At 37.4% G+C, this 20,482-nt stretch overlaps 1 protein-coding gene across 1 annotated transcript; it reads left to right on the top strand.

The window, feature by feature from the left end:
* The first annotated feature begins 6,611 nt into the window (after positions 1 to 6,611).
* On the top strand, positions 6,612 to 19,455 carry LOC123753386 (uncharacterized). The gene is made up of 7 exons (XM_045735377.2): positions 6,612 to 6,683; positions 8,654 to 8,752; positions 9,287 to 9,489; positions 10,016 to 10,157; positions 10,938 to 11,110; positions 14,006 to 14,128; positions 18,653 to 19,455. The coding sequence occupies exons 2-5, from the start codon at positions 8,734 to 8,736 to the stop codon at positions 10,994 to 10,996; spliced, it is 423 nt and encodes a 140-aa protein (XP_045591333.2). The 5' UTR covers positions 6,612 to 6,683; positions 8,654 to 8,733; the 3' UTR covers positions 10,997 to 11,110; positions 14,006 to 14,128; positions 18,653 to 19,455.
* The last annotated feature ends 1,027 nt before the right edge of the window (positions 19,456 to 20,482 follow it).

Below are 20,482 nucleotides of genomic sequence, written 5' to 3'. Positions count from 1 at the left end.
ATGCAGGGGCTCAAGAGAGGGATGCAGAGGCTCTTGAGAGTGATGCATAGGCTGAAGAGAGGGATGCAGAGGCTTAAGCGAGTGATGCAAAGGCTCAAGAGAGGGATGCAAAGGCTCATGAGAGGGATGCAGGAGTTCAAGAGAGAGATGCAGAGGCTCAAGAGAGGGATGCAGAGGCATAAGAAAGTAATGCAGAGGCTCAAAGGAAGGATGCAGAGTCTTAAGAGAGAGATGCAGAGGCTCAAAAGAGTGATGCAGAGGCTCAATAGAGGGATGCAGGGGCTCAAGAGAGTGATAGAGAGGCTCAAGAGAGTGATTCAGAGGTTTACGAGAGTGATGCAGAGGCTTAAGGGAGTGGTGCAGAGGCTCAAGAGAGGGATGCAGAGGCTCAAGAGAGGGAAGAATAGGCTCAAGAGAGGGATGCAGAGGCTCAAGAGATTGATTCAGAGGCTTACGAGAGTGATGCAGAGAATCAAGAGAGTGATGCAGAGGCTCAAGAGAAGGGATGCAGAGGCTTACGAGAGTGATGCAGAGGCTTAAGAGAGGGATGCAGAGGCTCGAGAGAGTTATGCAGAGGCCTCAAGAGAGGGATTCAGAGGCTTAAGAGAGTGATGCAGAGGCTGAAGAGAGTGATGCAGAGGCTCAAGAGAAGGGATGCAGAGGCTCGAGAGAGTTATGCAGAGGCCTCAAGAGAGGGATTCAGAGGCTTTAGAGAGTGATGCAGAGGCTGAAGAGAGTGATGCAGAGGCTCAAAAGAAGGGATGCAGAGGCTCAAGTGAGTGATGCAGAGGCTCTAGAGAGTTATGCAGAGGCTTAAGAGAGTGATGCAGAGGCATAGGAGAGGGATGCAGAGGCTCAAGAGAGTAATGCAGAGACTTAAGAGGGTGATGCAGAGGCCCAAGAGAGTAATGCAGAGGCTTGAGAGAGGTATGCAGGTGCTCATGAGAGTGATGCAGAGGCTCAAGTGAGTGATTGAGAGGCTTACGAGAGTGATGCAGAGGCTTAAGAGAGTGATGCAGAGGCTTAAGAGAGGGATGCAGAGGCTGATGAGAGGGATGCAGAGGCCCAAGAGAGGGATACAGAGGCTCAAGAGAGGGATGCAGAGGCTCAAGTGAGTGATGCAGAGGCTTAAGAGAGTGATGCAGAGGCTCTTGAGAGTGATGCAGAGGCTTAAGAGAGTGATGCAGAGGCTTACGAGAGTGAGGCAGAGGCTCAAGAGGGTGATGCAGAGGATCAAGAGAGTGATGCAGAGGCCCGAGAGAGTGATTCAGAGGCTTACAAGAGTGATGCAGAGAATCAAGAGAGTGATGCAGAGGCTAGAGAGAGTTATGCAGAGGCCTCAAGAGAGGTATTCAGAGGCTTAAGAGAGGAATGCAGAGGCTGAAGAGAGTGTTGCAGAGGCTCAAGAGAGGGATGAAGAGGCTGAAGAGAGTGATGCAGAGGCTCAAGAGAGGGATGCAGAGGCTCAAGAGAGTGATGCAGAGGCTTAAGAGAGTGAGGAAGATGCTTAGGAGAGGGATGCAGAGGCTCAAGAGAGTAATGCAGAGGCTTAAGAGGGTGATGCAGCGGCTCAAGAGAGTGATGCAGAGGCTTGAGAGAGGGATGCAGGGGCTCAAGAGAGTTATGCAGAGGCTCAAGAGAGGGATGCAGAGGCTCAAGTGAGGGATGCAGAGCCACAAGAGAGGGATGTAGAGGCTCTTAAGAGTGATGCAGAGGCTCAAGAGAAGGATGCAGAGGCTCATTAGAGGGATGCAGGAGTTCAAGAGAGGGATGCAGAGGCTCAAGAGAGTGATGTAGAGGATCAAGAGAGTGATGCAGAGGCTCAAGAGAGTGATGCAGAGGATCAAGAGAGGGAAGCAGAGGCCTAAGAGAGTGATGCAGAGGCTTAAGAGAGTGATGCAGAGGCTCTAGAGAGTGATACAGAGGCTAAAGAGAGTGATGCAAAGGCTCAAGGGAGTGATATAGAGGATTAAGACAGTGATGCAGAGGCTTAAGAGAGGGATGCAGAGGCTCAAGAGAGGGATGTAGAGGCTAAAGAGAGTGATGCAGAGGCTTAAGAGAGTGATGCAGAGGCTCAAGAGAGGTATGCAGAGGCTGAAGAGAGTGATGCAGAGGTTCAAAAGAGGGATGCAGAGGCTCAAGAGTGTGATTCAGAGGCTTACGAGGGTGATGCCAAGGCTCAAGAGAGTGATGCAGACGCTTAAGAGAGGGATGCAGAGGCCCAAGAGAGGGATGCAGAGGCGCAAGAGAGGGATGCAGGGGCTCAAGAGAGGGATGCAGAGGCTCTTGAGAGTGATGCATAGGCTGAAGAGAGGGATGCAGAGGCTTAAGCGAGTGATGCAAAGGCTCAAGAGAGGGATGCAAAGGCTCATGAGAGGGATGCAGGAGTTCAAGAGAGAGATGCAGAGGCTCAAGAGAGGGATGCAGAGGCATAAGAAAGTAATGCAGAGGCTCAAAGGAAGGATGCAGAGTCTTAAGAGAGAGATGCAGAGGCTCAAAAGAGTGATGCAGAGGCTCAATAGAGGGATGCAGGGGCTCAAGAGAGTGATAGAGAGGCTCAAGAGAGTGATTCAGAGGTTTACGAGAGTGATGCAGAGGCTTAAGGGAGTGGTGCAGAGGCTCAAGAGAGGGATGCAGAGGCTCAAGAGAGGGAAGAATAGGCTCAAGAGAGGGATGCAGAGGCTCAAGAGAGGGATGCAGAGGCTAAAGTGAGTGATGCAGAGGCACAAGAGAAAGATGCAGAGGCACTTAAGAGTGATGCAGAGAGTCAAGAGAGGGATGCAGAGGCTTAAGAGAGTGATGCAAAGGCTCAAGAGAGGGATGAAGAGGCTCAAGAGAGTGATGCAGAGGATCAAGAGAGTGATGCAGAGGCTGAAGAGAGAGATGCAGAGACTTAAGAGAGTGATGCAGAGTCTCAAGAGAGTGATGCAGGGGCTCAAGAGAATGATGTAGAGGCTTTAGAGAAGGAAGTAGAGCCTCATGAGAATGTTGCAGAGGCTCAAGAGATTGATGCAGAGGATCAAGAGAGGGATGCAGAGGTTTAAGAGAGTGATACAGAGGCTCAAGAGAGTGATGCAGAGGCTCAAGAGAGTGATGCAGAGACTCAAGAGAGTGATGCAGATGCTCAAGAGAGGGTTGCAGAGACTAAAGAGAGTGATGCAGAGGCTTAATAGAGGAGTGCAAAGGCTCAAGAGAGTGATGCAAAGGCTTAAGAGAAAGATGCAGAGGCTCAAGAGAATGATGCAGAGACTCAAGAGAGTGATGCAGAGGCTCAAGAGAGGGATGAATAGGCTCCAGAGAGGGATGCAGAGGCTCAAGAGCGTGATGCAGAGGCTCAAGAGAGAAAGGCAGAGGCTTAAGAGAGTGATGCAGAGGCACAAGAGATTGATGCAGAGGCTCAAGAGAATGATGTAGAGGCTTAAGAGAGGGATGCAGAGGCTCAAGAGTATGATGCAGAAGCTCAAGAGAGTGATGCAGCGAATCAAGAGAGGGATGCAGAGGCTTAAGAGAGTGATGCAGAGGCTCAAGTGAGTGATGCAGAGGCTTAAGAGGGTGATGCAGACGATCAAGAGAGTGATGCAGAGGCTCAAGAGAGTGATGCAGAGGCTCAAGAGAGAAAGGCAGAGACTTAAGAGAGTGATGCAGAGACTCAAGAGAGTGATGCAGAGGCTCAAGAGAATGATGTAGAGGCTTAAGAGAGGGATGCAGAGGCTCAAGAGTATGATGCAGAGGCTCAAGAGAGTGATGCAGCGAATCAAGAGAGGGATGCAGAGGCTTAAGAGAGTGATGCAGAGGCTCAAGAGAGTGATGCAGAGGCTTAAGAGAGTGATGCAGACGATCAAGAGAGTGATGCAGAGGCTCAAGAGAGTGATGCAGAGGATCAACAGAGGGAAGCAGAGGCTTAAGAGAGTAATGCAGAGGCTGAAGAGAGTGATGCAGAGGCTCTAGAGAGTGATGCAGAGGCTTAAGAGAGTGATGCAGAGGCTTAAGAGAGGGATGCAGAGGCTTAAGAGAGGGATGCAGAGGCTCAAGAGAGTGATGCAGAGGCTCAAGAGAGTGATGAATAGACTCCAGAGAGGGATGCAGAGGCTCAAGAAAGTGATGCAGAGGCTCAAGAGAGAAAGGCAGAGGCTTAAGAGAGTGATGCAGAGGCACAAGAGAGTGATGCAGAGGCTCAAGAGAATGATGTAGAGGCTTAAGAGAGGGATGCAGAGGCTCAAGAGTATGATGCAGAGGCTCAAGAGAGTGATGCAGCGAATCAAGAGAGGGATGCAGAGGCTGAAGAGAGTGATGCAGAGGCTCAAGAGAAGGGATGCAGAGGCTCAAGAGAGTGATGCAGAGGCTCTAGAGAGTGATGCAGAGGCTTAAGAGAGTGATGCAGAGGCTTAGGAGAGGGATGCAGAGGCTCAAGAGAGTAATGCAGAGGGTTAAGAGGGTGATGCAGAGGCTCAAGAGAGGCTCTGCCGTTTGACTCTACGGCTGTTTTTGGACGTTATTTTGTCGTAAACTACGTCTATTTTCGCTTTAATGGACTATCTCTTGTTATACAATGAAATACCACACTCTTATTATTCTATAACTCACTGACTATGCTCTGATATTTGTTCTTCAAGTAAAAATATATATATTTTTGCCTTAATTAGGCCATAATCCAGAAAATTCCAGCCTATCAATCTTTATATTTAGGAAAACATCTAATAAATTTGGAAATAAATTTTTCGTTCGCCGACAGTTTCCTGTTAGTATTTAGTCTTTTATGCTTTAATGTCGCTGGTCATTGTGACTTTCCTAGGATTTATATATGTTTTGTAGTAGCATTTAGTCACACTACAGTAATTTAACTAATGGGAAACCTCTATAGTCGTCGTAAATTAGTAATAATCATTTATCAAATAATAAATTAGCAAACATGTACAACTTCTTATGTTACGACTTTTCGGGTAGGCTGTTCTGTTTGTTTACAACCCTAATGTTTCAAAAAACACAATACTTTTATTATATAAGTGACTAAGTATGCTCTAATACATGGTCCTCAATGAAAATTATGTTTTTTTTTTTTGTTAATTTGTCCATAATGAATAAGATTCGTTACTGTTGATCTTTATATTAAGAAAAACATCTAAGAAATTTGGTATTGAATTTTCGTTCCAATAAAGTTTCCAGTTACTATTTCCTAGTTATCCTTAAATGTAGGTGGTCATTATTTTACTGTTATGTATATAGAAATTTAGCATTATGCATTTATAATAAAGAACAATTTGGTCGTTCCACTGCCTCATAATTATATAAAATACATTATGACAAATACTTGATAATTAAAATCAGAGTTTTTTGACAACTATAAAAAATCCTGTTGAAATCATGCCGTTTTGAGTTGTCATACGCTTCTTAGTAAATAATATTGTGTAATGTTTGGCACAATTTATCACTGTATTTACAAACTGTTTAGGTAATAATGTATTCATTTTTTTTAATGTGTAATATGTTACTTAATCCTAAACTTCTTTTGCAACATTTATATCAGTTATAAATAATTGTCGCGATACGGCGTATGAAAAAATAAATTTCCCCAAATGAAATTAGTGTATCGGCGATCGAGCGGCCATATTTAAAAGTGTATACTCTTGTCACTGTTCTGACATTAGTTTTCGATGTACGTATTTCATTTTTGTACCAATGTGTTCGCAATAGAATGTTCTAGAAGAACATAAGTATAAAACGTCACATAAGGATGTGTTCGACCGGCAACATATATAAAAACTACGTCGATTATACTCGTCGTGTCAATAATACAATTGTTTTACCACGCTGATTCAATGCCATACTGTTTTCTCAAATAAGCTCTTCGGCTATTAGAGAAAACGTAAATTTCATGGCGAACATTTGTAAACTATCTCAAAGTAGATTGGATCGAAATTTGAATTTATACAAATATTTATTCTCGTGTTGCCCGCCAGTGTCACCCTTGAGTAACCAGAAACGGATATAAAAATGCCTATGCTAACTCATCCTAATCCTTGCACAAGCCCTCCAGAATTTCTTTATTGAAGATCAGCAAAAAATTATTGCGCAGCTCATATTATACAGTTTAAGAATGGGATTTCCTTGTTCTAAAGGAATGAAAATGACACTGCCTTAATCTCAGTCGATTAAGGCAGTGTCTGGGATGCTCCCGGTGCCCGTGCCTGGTGCTCGTGCACCAGGCACGGGCGATAGTGTACGTTTATTTGTTCTTTTAGTGTAAATAACGGAATAAAATGTAAGACATAGTCTGCAGATCTTTTTCCAGATGTCTTTTATTTTTTTTCCTAAAGAAAACTAAGATATTGCGAATTTTGCTTAACAAGTACATTAATTATTAACTTTTTGTCGTTATTATTGTTATAATTAAAAGAATTACACCTTGTTTTTTGCTTATGTACAAAACATAGTCTAATAACCACAGTTCGTTGCCCCTAAATCAACACAACATAACCAGTTTACTCATGTCATCGCCCCTAAATCAACAAAAACAACCAGTGTATTATTGTAAATATTTATATCTTAGGATATCTTAGCAATGGTAAGACATTTTTAAGACTGGTTTTAGGTTAGATTAACCTTCGTACCCTTCGTATGCTGTATACGAACTGAACGACCGGGCTTCACAACAAAAACATGGCCACATGAGTTGGATTATTCCGGTAATATTGAACTACTGTTCATTGTTATTAGTTTAAGAATACTGTTAAGGAATGTCATAAGAGTTAGGGAATGTCATAAGAGTTAGGGAATGTCATAAGAGTAGTCACAGGGCAACCAAAGATACCCACTTCTGGGTACGGGATCTTTGCCTAAAACGCTATGCGTGCTAGTGGCTTTACAATAATAATAATAATTTATTTAGGAAAAATATATACATAGATGCAGAGTTACAGTACAAACATTCTGTTTGATTTATAGATAGAGGTAGTACATACAATACGTAAAGCCACTAGTACGCATAGCGTTTCGGGCACGATTGTAAAATCATCATTATTCGTATTTTCTCTCTTAACCCCCAGTTTACCTTCTCGTATAAAAATAAATAAATAACCAGGGTTTTTTATGCGGTTGTGCTGAAAGCCTGACGTAAAATAAATCATTGTGTCGGAGATCAGGAAGCTACAAATTAGGCTTATATTGAGGTTCCCCTCCCCCCCCCTTTCCCCCCAATTACGGGTCTGTCTAATTACCACAAGCTACACAAGCTTCACAAAGCTTCTTGGCAATACGTTAGTAATGAATAAATATGATATGTTAGGCTGACCTAACCTAACCTAACCAAATCTAACCTAACTAATCAAACCTAACCAAATCTAACCTAACCAAATCTAACCTAACCAAATCTAACCTAACCAAATCTAACCTAACCAAATCTGACCTAACCAAATCTGACCTAACCAAATCTAACCTAACCAAATCTAACCTAACTTAACCAAACCTAACCTAACCTAACCGACGCTTGGATCGTCGACTTGATTTGGTGTCACCAGTTCTTTATTTTCGTCTAATTTCTTTATAAAAAGATACTTTTTCAGATTAAAATTATGTTTTTTCGTGTTGTACATTCAGTACCAACATTATAATGAGTAAATATATCTTATTTATTCATTACTAACATATTGCCAGGAAGCTATGTGATGCTTGTGTAGCTTGTGGTAGCTTGTAATTAGACAGACCGCCAATTACTGGTGGAGTAAATCAGCCTAGCCTACTTCTTCCTAGCATAACCTAGCCAACACTAGCCAAGCCTAGTCTAGCAAACAGCCCTTGAACCCCCTACTGTTAAGACTCTGCTCTCTGATTGTACCTATGACACCTATTATTAATTTCCTTCTGTATCTTTAGCTCCAGAATGTTGTTATATTATGCTGTGCAAATTTGGGACCTGGCCCTCCAGTATCTTACATATATGTATTATTTGATACCATTCTTGTCTCCTGTCCAGAGAGTACATTTTGAGAGCTTTGAGACGGTCTCAATTATTTAGATGTTTTATCATTTATATGTTTGCTGTTTATGGTCTCTTTATTTCCTCTAATTCAGAGATTTCTCCTGTTCAGAAAGGGGGAGTCAGTACCGAGCAATACTCAAGATGGGACAGCACCAGTTATTTGAATAGTATTAGCATTTCTGTGGGTGGGGTCTTTGAATTTTAACATTCTCATAAACCATCCCATTATTTTTCTGGCCGCCACTATATTTGCTCGGTTATGTTCACAAAGTGTGAGGTCGTCAGACGTCGTAACTCTCAGATCTCTTGCATGTTTTTTCCTACTTAGAGTAGGTCTGATTGTGTCCTGTGTTCCTTGTTTCATTTAATTTCCTCGTTTCTACCATACTTCAGCACCTGTAACTTATCACTGTTATTTCTGTTTTTTCAATGTCTCCTACAGTGCCAATTTTCTTGTGTCTTCTGTATCATCTGTAAAGTTTCATTGTTCAAATGTGTTATAAAATACATGCACCACCATCTTAGTGGTGCATATATGCATTCTACCATGCATTTATATGCAAGGTAGAAAAATATGAATGAAAAAATATATATGAAAAATATGCATTTTTGTTTTTTTATAATTAATCTAAACTGATGCTATTGTATATCTGTTATTAAAATATTTTTTTTTTTTAGGTAAAATTTAAATCAGACAACATTATCAATTGCAACATTACAACATTGTCAACAATTCTATCTGAGAGAACATTACAGCAATGGCTTCCTGTAATTCAAGTAAGTTACATTATAATTGTGATTTGTATATAATATATACTTTAAATTTTATTTTTGTAGGTTATTAATTTTATTTGGGTGTAAGTTCACATTATCATTAGATATAGAGTATAAAATCTTCATTTTGTCTGTTAAAATTGCATATCTATTTCAAACTTTATTAATACCACAAAATGTTAGTTAAGTTGAATATTAATTTAATATTATTGGAAGATCAAAAAACTTAATCAAATAAATATTTGATTCACAATTAAATTATTTGCAGTTCAAAAGTTGCAATTTTGATTTACATTGAAAATTCCAGATTATTCTTCTCTTATTTAAACATATTAAATTTGGTTTACTTGTGTAATTAATAAAATCTGGTGCTATACAGGTTCTCAATAATACAATCATAATTCTCCGCTCAGTCTTCTGTAGCACTGTACTGCTTTGTGCTCTTTCATTATGCTGCTACTGTGTTTTTTGTACCACTGTATTACATTTTAAACATTTTACTCTTTTTATGATTGCCCAGATTATCTTTATTTACAGGCCAGAAGAAACCTTTCCAGCGGTGTTGTCCCATCTGCAGTAATGTCATTAGTGTTCGTCGACATTTCTGCAACTGTGGACACGGCTTTATAGATGAAAAGCGTAAGGGTGATGTAGAGCGGGAGGAAAAATATAAGGAAATGGGTCGAAGAGCTGCTAAGCATCAAAACCTTTGCAGATCATTTAAAGCCATGAAAAAATCTGTAAGTATTTCATGCATTCTGTTATTTCTTCAATTAGAATTGTATTATATTGTATTAATATCCATTCTGTTAGGTTTTAAATTGTCCCACAAATAAACAGATTTTAAGCCATTTGATAATTAATTAGTATTAACATTTTCAATTTTGGTGAATACTGTACTTATTGATGTTAATAATAAAGTAATGTGCATTATATAAGTATTTTTGTGTTATTTTATATTTTTTTAATTTCCATTAGTTATATAATTATACTTTAATGATATAACTATCAGTAGGTCTCTTAAACTAGGTAAGAAAAGTACATCTTAAGCTACTTCGGTACTTCTGCACTTTTGCAGATGTACCCAATGCTGTATGAGGGAGGGATGCTGTCTGTTTCAGAAGCTTATGGTTATCCCATCTTATATTCTGTAATCATAAAGTTAATCTCTTTTTTTATAATTGAAGCCATATCTCTTGAATACTGTGTTCAAATTAACACTAAAAATATTTTAGTTATATTTGTAAATATTTTGTTGTATTGCAGGTCTCTAAGCTACAAGGTGGTGGTTATCAAGTTGCTGTCATCTATTTTAAGGTCGGCAATATAAATACCACAAAGGGCATGCTACCAGGAAGTGGTCTGTCAAGCAAAAATGTTAATAATCTCACCGAATTGTTTTATCTTGGTAATTATTATTTTGCATAAGCTAACAATGAAAATCATAAACACCTGCATGTTCCTTTGTGTTGGCAATAATGAAAAGCATTTACATAGTGCAGTAGTTTAGTTCATATATTATGTATCCCTTATCCATGTTGTTAGCGGTAGTGGAAATGGTTGCAGAGGCACATAATTAATTGGCTCCGGGACTGAACCAAGCAATTCATTTTAACTAAGCAAGTTTCAATCTTGATGACCTAATTACATAATTCCATGCACATCACCACATTGACAATGGGCTCGAGACCGACCATGAGTACAGATTTTAAATTAAGCAACTGACATGTGTGGAGAGCTAGTGTCACAATTGATATGTTTATCTTGCACACTGCCTCCATCCAGTGGACAGCGGTGGATAGGTTACAATCACTTAGTTACTACATACAGTTAGCAAACTGGTGATATTTGACCAAGATTTCTGGCAGCAGATCATTTTGAATGAAATATTTACTCGTATCTTGAACATTTGTTACAGAATTATCCGAATTCACATATCTTTTTTCACTCCATCACATAGTGGAGGAGGGTGTGCAAATAATTTTGACACACTTTACTTTGCATCAGGTCTATATCAGCAGATAATGAGACTTCCTTTACATATGGGTACCAAAATTCCCATAATGACATAGTTCCTCATTGCTGCCAAATTTCACATTACAGTGTTTCTTTCAATTAAAGTTTTTTGGAGCACATATTTTGTAATGATGATACCATATTAATTTTACGCATGTTTCTTTATTTTCAGCATACTATACATGCAGGACAATGGATCAAGTGTCAACAAGATACCAACAAATAATATAGATGCCCAAGAAGATATCAACATCAGTGAGGCAAAAGAAAAGAATGGGGAGCAAGAGCTTAAGTTAAAGAAAATGAAGAAAAAACGAAGACTGTCTGAAGATTCAACTATTAAAGGTAATCAAAACTCATTCTTCGTTTTTTAAATTCAAAGCAAAACTTGTATATATTTTAGACAAGTTTTTAGGTTCCACAATTACATTACTGATTTGTTATATAAAGTAGTTGTATTTTATACAGCTGATGAGTCACAATAATGTTGCTGAAGAATGTTGTTCTAACCACACACAAAAAGATGAAAATACATAGACGTTTCGGTCCGTTCTGGACTACTATTAATTCAATTGTTAATTGTATTATACTTGTATACTTGACTGCTGATATAGTTTATTTCATGTATTCCAGTTCACAGTAATATTAAAATTAACATCAGAGCCTGACGGCTCAGTGGACAGTGCTCTGTGTTTGTAATCCTAAGGGTCAAGGTTCTATTCCTATTAGATGCTGAAACAAATGGGCAGTTTCTTTTGCCCTGATGCACCTATTCACCTAACAGTAAATAGGTACTTGGGAGTTAGACAGCTGATATGGGCTGCTTACTGGGAATGTGAGTGTTAAAATTAGGATTAAGGACTTGCCCAAAAAGCTATGCATGCTAGTGTCTGTTCAAGAATGTAAGAAATCTTTTATATATATATATATATATATATATATATATATATATATATATATATATATATATATATATATATATATATATATATATATATATATATACATACACATATATATATGTCGCACCTAGTAGCCAGAACTCACTTCTTGCCCTACTATGCAATCCCCGATTTGCCTAATAGGCCGAGTGATTTACTTTATTTTCAATAAATTGTTTCCAATTAGTTTATTTGAATTATTATTATTATATTATATTAGGAACATAAATTAATGACTTAGTTGTGTGAGTATAGGTTACGTTTAGATAGGTTAGGTAAGATTGGTTAGGTTCGGTCATATATCTACGTTAGTTTTAACTCAAATTTCAACAAATTAACTTATAAATAATGAAATGGAATGATTTATCATTTCATAAGAAAAAAATGAGAGAAATACATAAATTCAGGAAAACTTGGCTTATTAGGCAAATCGGGCCTTGCATAGTAGGCCGAGTATGACGTTCTGGCTACTAGGTACAACATATATATATATATATATATATATATATATATATATATATATATATATATATATATATATATATATATATATATATATGTCGTACCTAGTAGCCAGAACTCACTTCTCAGCCTACTATGCAAGGCCAGATTTGCCTAATAAGCCAAGTTTTCCTGAATTAATATATTTTCTCTATTTTTTTTCTTATGAAATGATAAAGCTATCCATTTCATTATGTATGAGGTCAATTTTTTTTATTGGAGTTAAAATTAACGCAGATATATGACCGAACCTAACCAACCCTACCTAACCTAACCTAACCTATATTTATAGGTAAGGTTAGGTTAGGTAGCCAAAAAAGGCTAGGTTAGGTTAGGTAGGTTAGGTAGACGAAAAAACATTAATTCATGAAAACTTGGCTTATTAGGCAAATCGGGCCTTGAATAGTAGGCTGAGAAGTGCGTTCTGGCTATTAGGTACGACATATATATATATATATATATATATATATATATATATATATATATATATATATATATATATATATATATATATATATATATTATATATATATATATATATATATATATATATATATATATATATATATATATATATATATATATATATATATATATATATATATATATATATATAAAATCCAACCTGACGTTCATGCCTTCTTTACCCAACAAAGTCTCATCTGTTTATCAAAGAATTTTTAAATGTATTTTAATATATTGATTTATTGGGGTTCTATTACATGGCCAGGAAGAATTTCAGATCCGGATTAACATTAAGAAATATTTTTTTGTACATTTATGTAGAACAATTTCTTTAGTATTTTACCATCCATGTATTTAAAAGCAATTCTGAAGTTAGAAAGTGTAGCATAGGCTCCTCGCACAACATTCTTTATGTGGTCCTCAGGTGATACTTTTCTATCTAGAACCATCCCTAGATCTCATTTTTTTATCATAATTTTTTAAGGATTTCTCACATAATTTATAGGTTGTGTGGGGTCTATGTTCTCCTATTCCACATTCCATAACATGACATTTATTCACATTAAATTCCATTTGCCAAGGTGTGCTCCATACACTTATTTTGTCCAGGTCATCTTGAAGGGCATGCCAATCATCTAAGTTTCTTGTTCTATCTATTATCTTAGCATCATCAGCAAACATGTTCATATAATTCTGTATTTCATCTGGTAGATTGTTTATGTAGACAATGAACATCCTCGGTGCAAGATCTGAGCCCTGTGGTACTCCACTTGTAACATTTCTCCAGTCTGATACATTGCCTCTGATTACTGCCCTTATTTTCCTATCAGTCAGAAAAGTTTTCATCCATGTTAGAAGCTTACCTGTCACCCCTCCAATATTTTCCAGTTTCTGGAACAACCTCTTTATGTGTAACTCTATCAAAAGCGTTTTTTAGGTCCAGATAGATGCAGTCAACCCAATCATCTCTTTCCTGTAAAATTTCTGTTGCTCGATCATAGAAACTGAGTAAATTCGATACACCGGATCTTCTAGATCAAAAACCATACTGTCTGTCTGATATTATATCATTTCTCTCCCAGTGTTCTACCCATTTAGTTTTTGTTATTTTTTCCAATATTTTGACTATTACACTTGTCAATGATACAGGTCTATAATTGAGTGGGTCTTCTCTGCTGTCACTTTTGTAGATTTGAAGTATTGTGTTTGTGTGTGTAGCATGTGCATTAATTCAAGTAGAGTGGCTGTGTGTTATCTGTAGCTGCAGCTGTAGAGAAACACAATTTTTGTTTAATGAGGATATATATTTTATTCAGGTTTTCCTTATTTTCAGTTCACATTCAGGAAAATCAAAATATGAAGATCAGGGAAGCAAAATACAAAAATGTAGAGCAAGAGGATAAGTCCTTGAAAAAAATGAAGAAACACCGACTTTCTCAAGATACAACTGTGACAGGTAATCAAAACTCATTCTTCGATTTCTAAGCAAAACTTGTACTCACCTAGTTGTGTTTGCAGGGGTTGAGGATTGGCTCTATGGTCCCGTGTTTCAACTGTCAATCAACTGGTGTATATATTCTTGGGCCATTCCTCCAGTTTTAGTTATAAATTTTAAAGATTTAAAAATTGTAAAGTAATTTAAATTTAATGGTAATTTAAGTAATGAAAACTTATGGGAACTTAAAGTAAAAATGAACTAGAATAATTAATAACAATGGATGACCAATAAAAGTCAAAAAGCAATTATGAAGTCTATGAAATGAATAGTTTACTTACTATAATATAATAAGTACACTACAGTATAGTTTAATATTAAAGTTACACTAAAACACTAAAACAAAATGAGGTAGATTAAATTGAGATACACTCAGGTACACTGGATGATAAAGTTTATACTAGAGGACACAGGCAAAGCCAGTGTACTATGGAACAAGGAAGTAAAAAAAGAAAAAAAAGAGAATAATAAAGAAGACCCTTTTTTTTTTTTTTTTTTAAAGTTAAAACCTTTTGGAAGGAAAGGCAGAGCTAAAGTATACATTGGTAGTTAAATGAGGTTATAATTTGAACTCTGGTTATTCAGCAGCTATCCTACAGTCATTCAGGAGAATTGAGGTGAGCTTCAGTTGTTATAAAATAGGTTTTTCCAGTGTCAGTCCCCCTAGCTATAATTGTATTGTCTCCCACAAAACAATGTTTAATTACAGGTGAATTTTTCCAGAAACCCCGCAGTTTAAATAAGAGATTTTGTCTGAACCTGGTCAGACATTTATTCACATAAACATTTGATTTACTAGAGACTGCAGATTTGAAAAGGTCTGACTTGCAGAAGCAGCTATCTAGTTTAACTCAAATTCTCCTGTTATTTATACCCTCCTGTTGATTTGATACCCACTCTATAAGCTGATTTGATGTCACTAGTTTTGATTGAATATTTTGATCATATCTTGGATATTTTGATCTTTGGGGAATATATTTCAATATTTGGATCATTTGGTCTTGGGGGAAAGACCATCATGCATTCATTCATTAATTCATGATGGACTTGGGAGAAGTTGGTGAATGAATGAATGGAGGTTTTGGGGAGGCTTCAAGTGTGCTTTTTGGACCTGGCGAGTCTTTGGTTCCTGTCCCATCTCAAGAATATCTGATCATATATTCAAAGCTCTTTTTGTTATTTGGCAGTCTACCAGCTGTCAACTATTTGTTGTGATGTGTTTTGTTAATATATATTTTGTTTAGAATATACTGTATGGAAACCAGGGATACAAATATTGTATAGCTACAAATATAAAAAAAAAAAAAAACTAAATATAAAGTACTTGTTATATATTCTCAAATAATTATTATATAAGTGTGCAGTGAATTGATGTGTGCTGTATTTGCAAAGCATCAAATCATGTAGATGGTAGGGCAAGTACCTTGTGGTGCTTCCGGGGCTTAGCGTCCCCGCGGCTCGGTCGTCGACCAGGCCTCCTGGTTGCTGGACTGATCAACCAGGCTGTTGGATGCAGCTGCTCGCAGCCTGATGTATGAGTCACAGCCTGGTTGATCAGGTATCCTTTGGAGGTGCTTATCCAGTTCTCTTGAACACTCTGAGGGGTTTGCCAGTTATGCCCCTTATGTGTAGCGGAAGCGTGTTGAACAGTCTCAGGCCTCTGATGTTGATAGAGTTCTCTCTCAGAGTACCTGTTGCACTTCTGCTTTTCAATGGGGGTATTCTGCACATCCTGCCATGTCTTCTTGTCTCATGTGATGTTATTTCTGTGTGCAAGTTTGGGACCAGCCCCTCCAATATTTTCCACGTGTAAATTATTATGCATCTCTCCCGCCTGCGCTCAAGGGAGTACAGATTTAGGCTCTTTAGTCGGTCCCAATAGATTAGATGTTTTACTTTTTTTTACTGAGTAATAATTTTTACTGATGGTTTACTGAGTGGATTCTAGCAGTAAAGGTTCTCTGCACGCTCTTCAGGTCAGCAATTTCTCCAGCTTTGAAAGGGGCTGTCATTGTGCAGCAGTACTCCACTCTAGAGAGCACAAGCGTTTTGAAAAGTAACATCATCGGTATAGGATCTCTAGTGTGAAAAGTTCTTTTTATCCAAATTGTCATTTTTCTTGCAGTTGTGACGGCTACTTTATTGTGTTCTTTAAAGGTAAAGTCTTCAGACATGAGTACACCCAGATCCTTTACATTGCCTTTTCGTTCTATGTTATGATTTGCCCGAGTTTTTTACGTGGTTGCCGTTTTTGTATTTTCATTTTGTCCATAGCGCATGAGCTGGAACTTATCTTCGTTAAACACCATATTATTTAATGTAGCCCATAGAAAGACCTGATCTACATCTGATTGGAGATTTGCTGTGTCCTCTATGTTGCCTACTCTCATGAAGATCCTAGTGTCATCTGCAAAGGATGATACAGTGCTATAGGTTGTGTTCTTGTCTATGTCCGATATGAGGATGAGAAAAAGTACTGGAGCAAACACAGTACCCTGGAGGACTGAGCTCTTCACGGTTGATGGGCTGGGTTTTATTGCATTTGACCGAGTTGGTGGTAGAGTCTGGTCATTTTTAGCCATTCTTCTCCTCCTCCTCTTGCTAAAAAATTATCCCTGTCGTTGGAGTAGTGGGTGTTTTCATAGTGGCAGTGTTGCTACCACGTGTCGCACTCTTAATTTGTTTTGTTCACTTGTTAGATTGCATTACTTGCATTTTCCCACTAGTTATCTTACAGTAGAGGAAATTACCTAAGTGTAGTTACAGGATGAGAGCTACGCTCGTGGTGTCCCGTCTTTCCAGCACTCTTTGTCACATAACGCTTTGAAACTACTGACGGTCTTGGCCTCCACCACGTTCTTCCCTAACTTGTTCCAACCATCTACCACTCTGTTTGCGTAAGTGAATTTTCTTATATTTCTTCGGCATCTGTGTTTAGCTAGTTTATATCTATGACCTCTTGTTCTTAACGTTCCAGGTCTCAAGAAATCTTCCCTATCGATTTTATCAATTAATGTTACTATTTTGTATGTAGTGATCATATCACCTCTTTTTCTTCTGTCTTCTAGTTTTGGCATATGTAATGCCTCTAACCTCTCCTCGTAGCTCTTGCCCTTCAGTTCTGGGAGCCACTTAGTAGCATGTCTTTGCACCTTTTCCAGTTTGTTGATGTGCTTCTTAAGATATGGGCACCACACAACTGCTGCATATTCTAGCTTTGGCCTAACAAAGGTCGTGAACAATTTCTTTAGTATATCGCCATCCATGTATTTAAAAGCAATTCTGAAGTTAGAAAGCGTGGCATAGGCTCCTCGCACAATATTCTTTATGTGGTTCTCAGGTGATAGTTTTCTATCTAGAACCACCCCTAGATCTCTTTCTTTATCAGAATTCTTTAAAGATTTCTCACATAATATATAGGTTGTGTGGGGTCTATGTTCTCCTATTCCACATTCCATAACATGGCATTTATTAACATTAAATTCCATTTGCCAAGTGGCGCTCCATGTACTTATTTTGTCCAGGTATTCTTGAAGGGCATGACAATCATCTGAGTTTGTTATCCTTCCTATTATCTTAGCATCATCAGCAAACATGTTCATATAATTCTGTGTACCAACTGGTAGATCATTTATGTAGACAATAAACATCACTGGTGCAAGAACTGAACCCTGTGGTACTCCACTTGTGACATTTCTCCAGTCCGATACATTGCCTCTGATCACAGCCCTCATTTTTCTATCAGTCAGAAAATTTTTCATCCATGTTAGAAGCGTGCCTGTCACTCCTCCAATATTTTCCAGTTTCCAGAACAACCTCTTATGTGGAACTCTGTCTAGTGTCTGTGTCTAGTTTGGTGTCTAGAGGTGTCTAGTTTCTGTGTCTGGGCACTAGTTACCTGAGTACATTACACCTGCTTGATGGGGTTCTGGGAGTTCTTCTACTTCCCAAGCCCGGCCCAATGCCAGGCTCAACTTGTGAGTGTTTTGTCCACCAGGCTGTTGCTTGCGAGCGGCCCGCAGGGCCACATACCCACCACAGCTCGGCTGATCTGGAACTTCTCTTAGAAAACAGTCCAGTTTTCTCTTGAAGATGTCCACGGTTGTTCCGGCAATATTTCTTATAGTCGCTGGGAGGACGTTGAAAACCGCGGACCTCTGATGTTTATACAGTGCTCTGATTGTGCCTATGGCACCTCTACACTATTTGGAAGAATACACACACAGTGGGTACTGGGGTGGGCCTACCTCCAAATGGTCCCTTGGTAAAAGTAAACCAATTTTAACTCAAATAATCTATGCTAGGATTCTTGGAAACCATTGTGGCACCACAATTGCCCTTCTTGGTCTCTGTCTACCGATTGTTGTAATGCCTGGTGGCCTCTGTCTACAGACTACTATAGTTCCAAATTTCTGTGATTTTGGTGTTTTGTTTTTTGCAAGAAATATATATTTATTATATATGTTATGTTTTCCACATTTTCAGCACATCAGTGTCTACTTACTGCTGAAGCAAGTACCTTCATCAGGGTTCCCAAAGATCATATCTTAGAAGGGTCGAAGACGTCTATTATTTTGAAGCCATCAAATAGAAAAGAAGAAAGAAATAATTTGAAGATAGTCAAGAAGGAAGATGAATCTGTTGGAAAAGGGCAAGTCATGATGGTTCAGAAGAAAATAATGCACTATTTGTCTGATAGCAGATAATAAACTATTTTTTGATAATGTAATTGAGTCAGAGGTGACTCCCATCAATCTTACTTCCTTTACAGAAAAATATAATTAACACTTTCGCGCTATCTGGACGCGAATCCATTTAATATAAACAAAATATTATTTATGTAAAATATGATTTATTTTTTAAATAAAATCAATAAACTTTATGTAATTAAGTCAGAGGTGACTCCCATCAATCTTACTTCCTTTACAGAACAATATAATTTCTAAGAAAAAATTCCTAAGTATTTATGTAACATATATGATATATTTTTTTAATAAAATCAATAAACTTGTGTTTAAAGTCAGTAGTCCATATATTAATTTATCAATCCATCCTTGTGCAGTATGTGCAGTACCACAGCCTGGGTGTGGTACTGCACATACTGCACATGTGTGCTTCTCTCAGAAGTTCCTGTTGCACCTCTGCTTTTCAACGGGGGTATTCTGCACATCCTGTCATACCTTCTTGTTTCATGTGATGTTATTTACGTGTGCAGGTTATTTCTGTGTGATGGTTGTAATTTCAGATTTTTGTTGATTAATTTAGAGTAGGGGTAATTAAGGGTGGTGGGTCCCCAAGCACAGTTATATATATATATATATATATATATATATATATATATATGTCGTACCTAACAGCCAGAACGCACTTCTCAGCCTACTATTCAAAGCCCGATTTGCCTAATAAGCCAAGTTTATATGAATTAATGTTTTTTCGTCTACCTAACCTACCTAACCTAACCTAACCTAGCTTTTTTTGGCTACCTAACCTAACCTTACCTATAAATATAGGTTAGGTTAGGTTAGGTAGGGTTGGTTAGGTTCGGTCATATATCTACGTTAATTTTAACTCCAATAAAAAAAAAATGACCTCATACATAGAGAAAAGGGTTGCTTTATCATTTCATAAGAAAAAAATTATAGTAAATATATTAATTCAGAAAAACTTGGCTTATTAGGCAAATCGGGCCTTGAATAGTAGGCTGAGAAGTGAGTTCTGGCTACTAGGTACGACATATATATATATATATATATATATATATATATATATATATATATATATATATATATATATATATATATATTTATATATATATATATATATATATATTTATATATATATATATATATATATATATATATATATATATATATATATATATATATATATATATATATATATATATGTATATATATATATATATATATATATATATATATATATATATATATGTCGTACCTAGTAGCCAGAACGCACTTCTCAGCCTACTATACAAGGCCCGATTTGGATAATAAGCCAAGTTTTACTGAATTAATATATTTTCTCTAATTTTTTTCTTATGAAATGATAAAGCTACCCATTTCATTATGTATGAGGTCAATTTTTTTTTATTGAAGGTAAAATTAACGTAGATATATGACCGAACCTAACCAACCCTACCTAACCTAACCTAACCTATCTTTATAGGTTAGGTTAGGTTAGGTAGCCGAAAATGTTAGGTTAGGTTAGGTTAGGTAGGTTAGGTAGTCGAAAAAACATTAATTCATGAAAACTTGGCTTAGTAGGCAAATCGGGCCTTGCATAGTAGGCTGAGAA

This window comes from Procambarus clarkii, chromosome 61, assembly GCF_040958095.1.
Source record: "Procambarus clarkii isolate CNS0578487 chromosome 61, FALCON_Pclarkii_2.0, whole genome shotgun sequence".
NCBI classification, from domain to species: Eukaryota; Metazoa; Arthropoda; class Malacostraca; order Decapoda; family Cambaridae; genus Procambarus; species Procambarus clarkii.
This window is presented reverse-complemented; position numbering and strand designations above follow the sequence as displayed.

Bases quoted from the DNA above. Each gene is read 5' to 3' on its own strand.
- LOC123753386 (XM_045735377.2), top strand. The intron at 9,490-10,015 runs GTAAGTATTTCA...GTTGTATTGCAG, and splicing joins TTAAAGCCATGAAAAAATCT to GTCTCTAAGCTACAAGGTGG. The intron at 10,158-10,937 runs GTAATTATTATT...CTTTATTTTCAG, and splicing joins CACCGAATTGTTTTATCTTG to CATACTATACATGCAGGACA.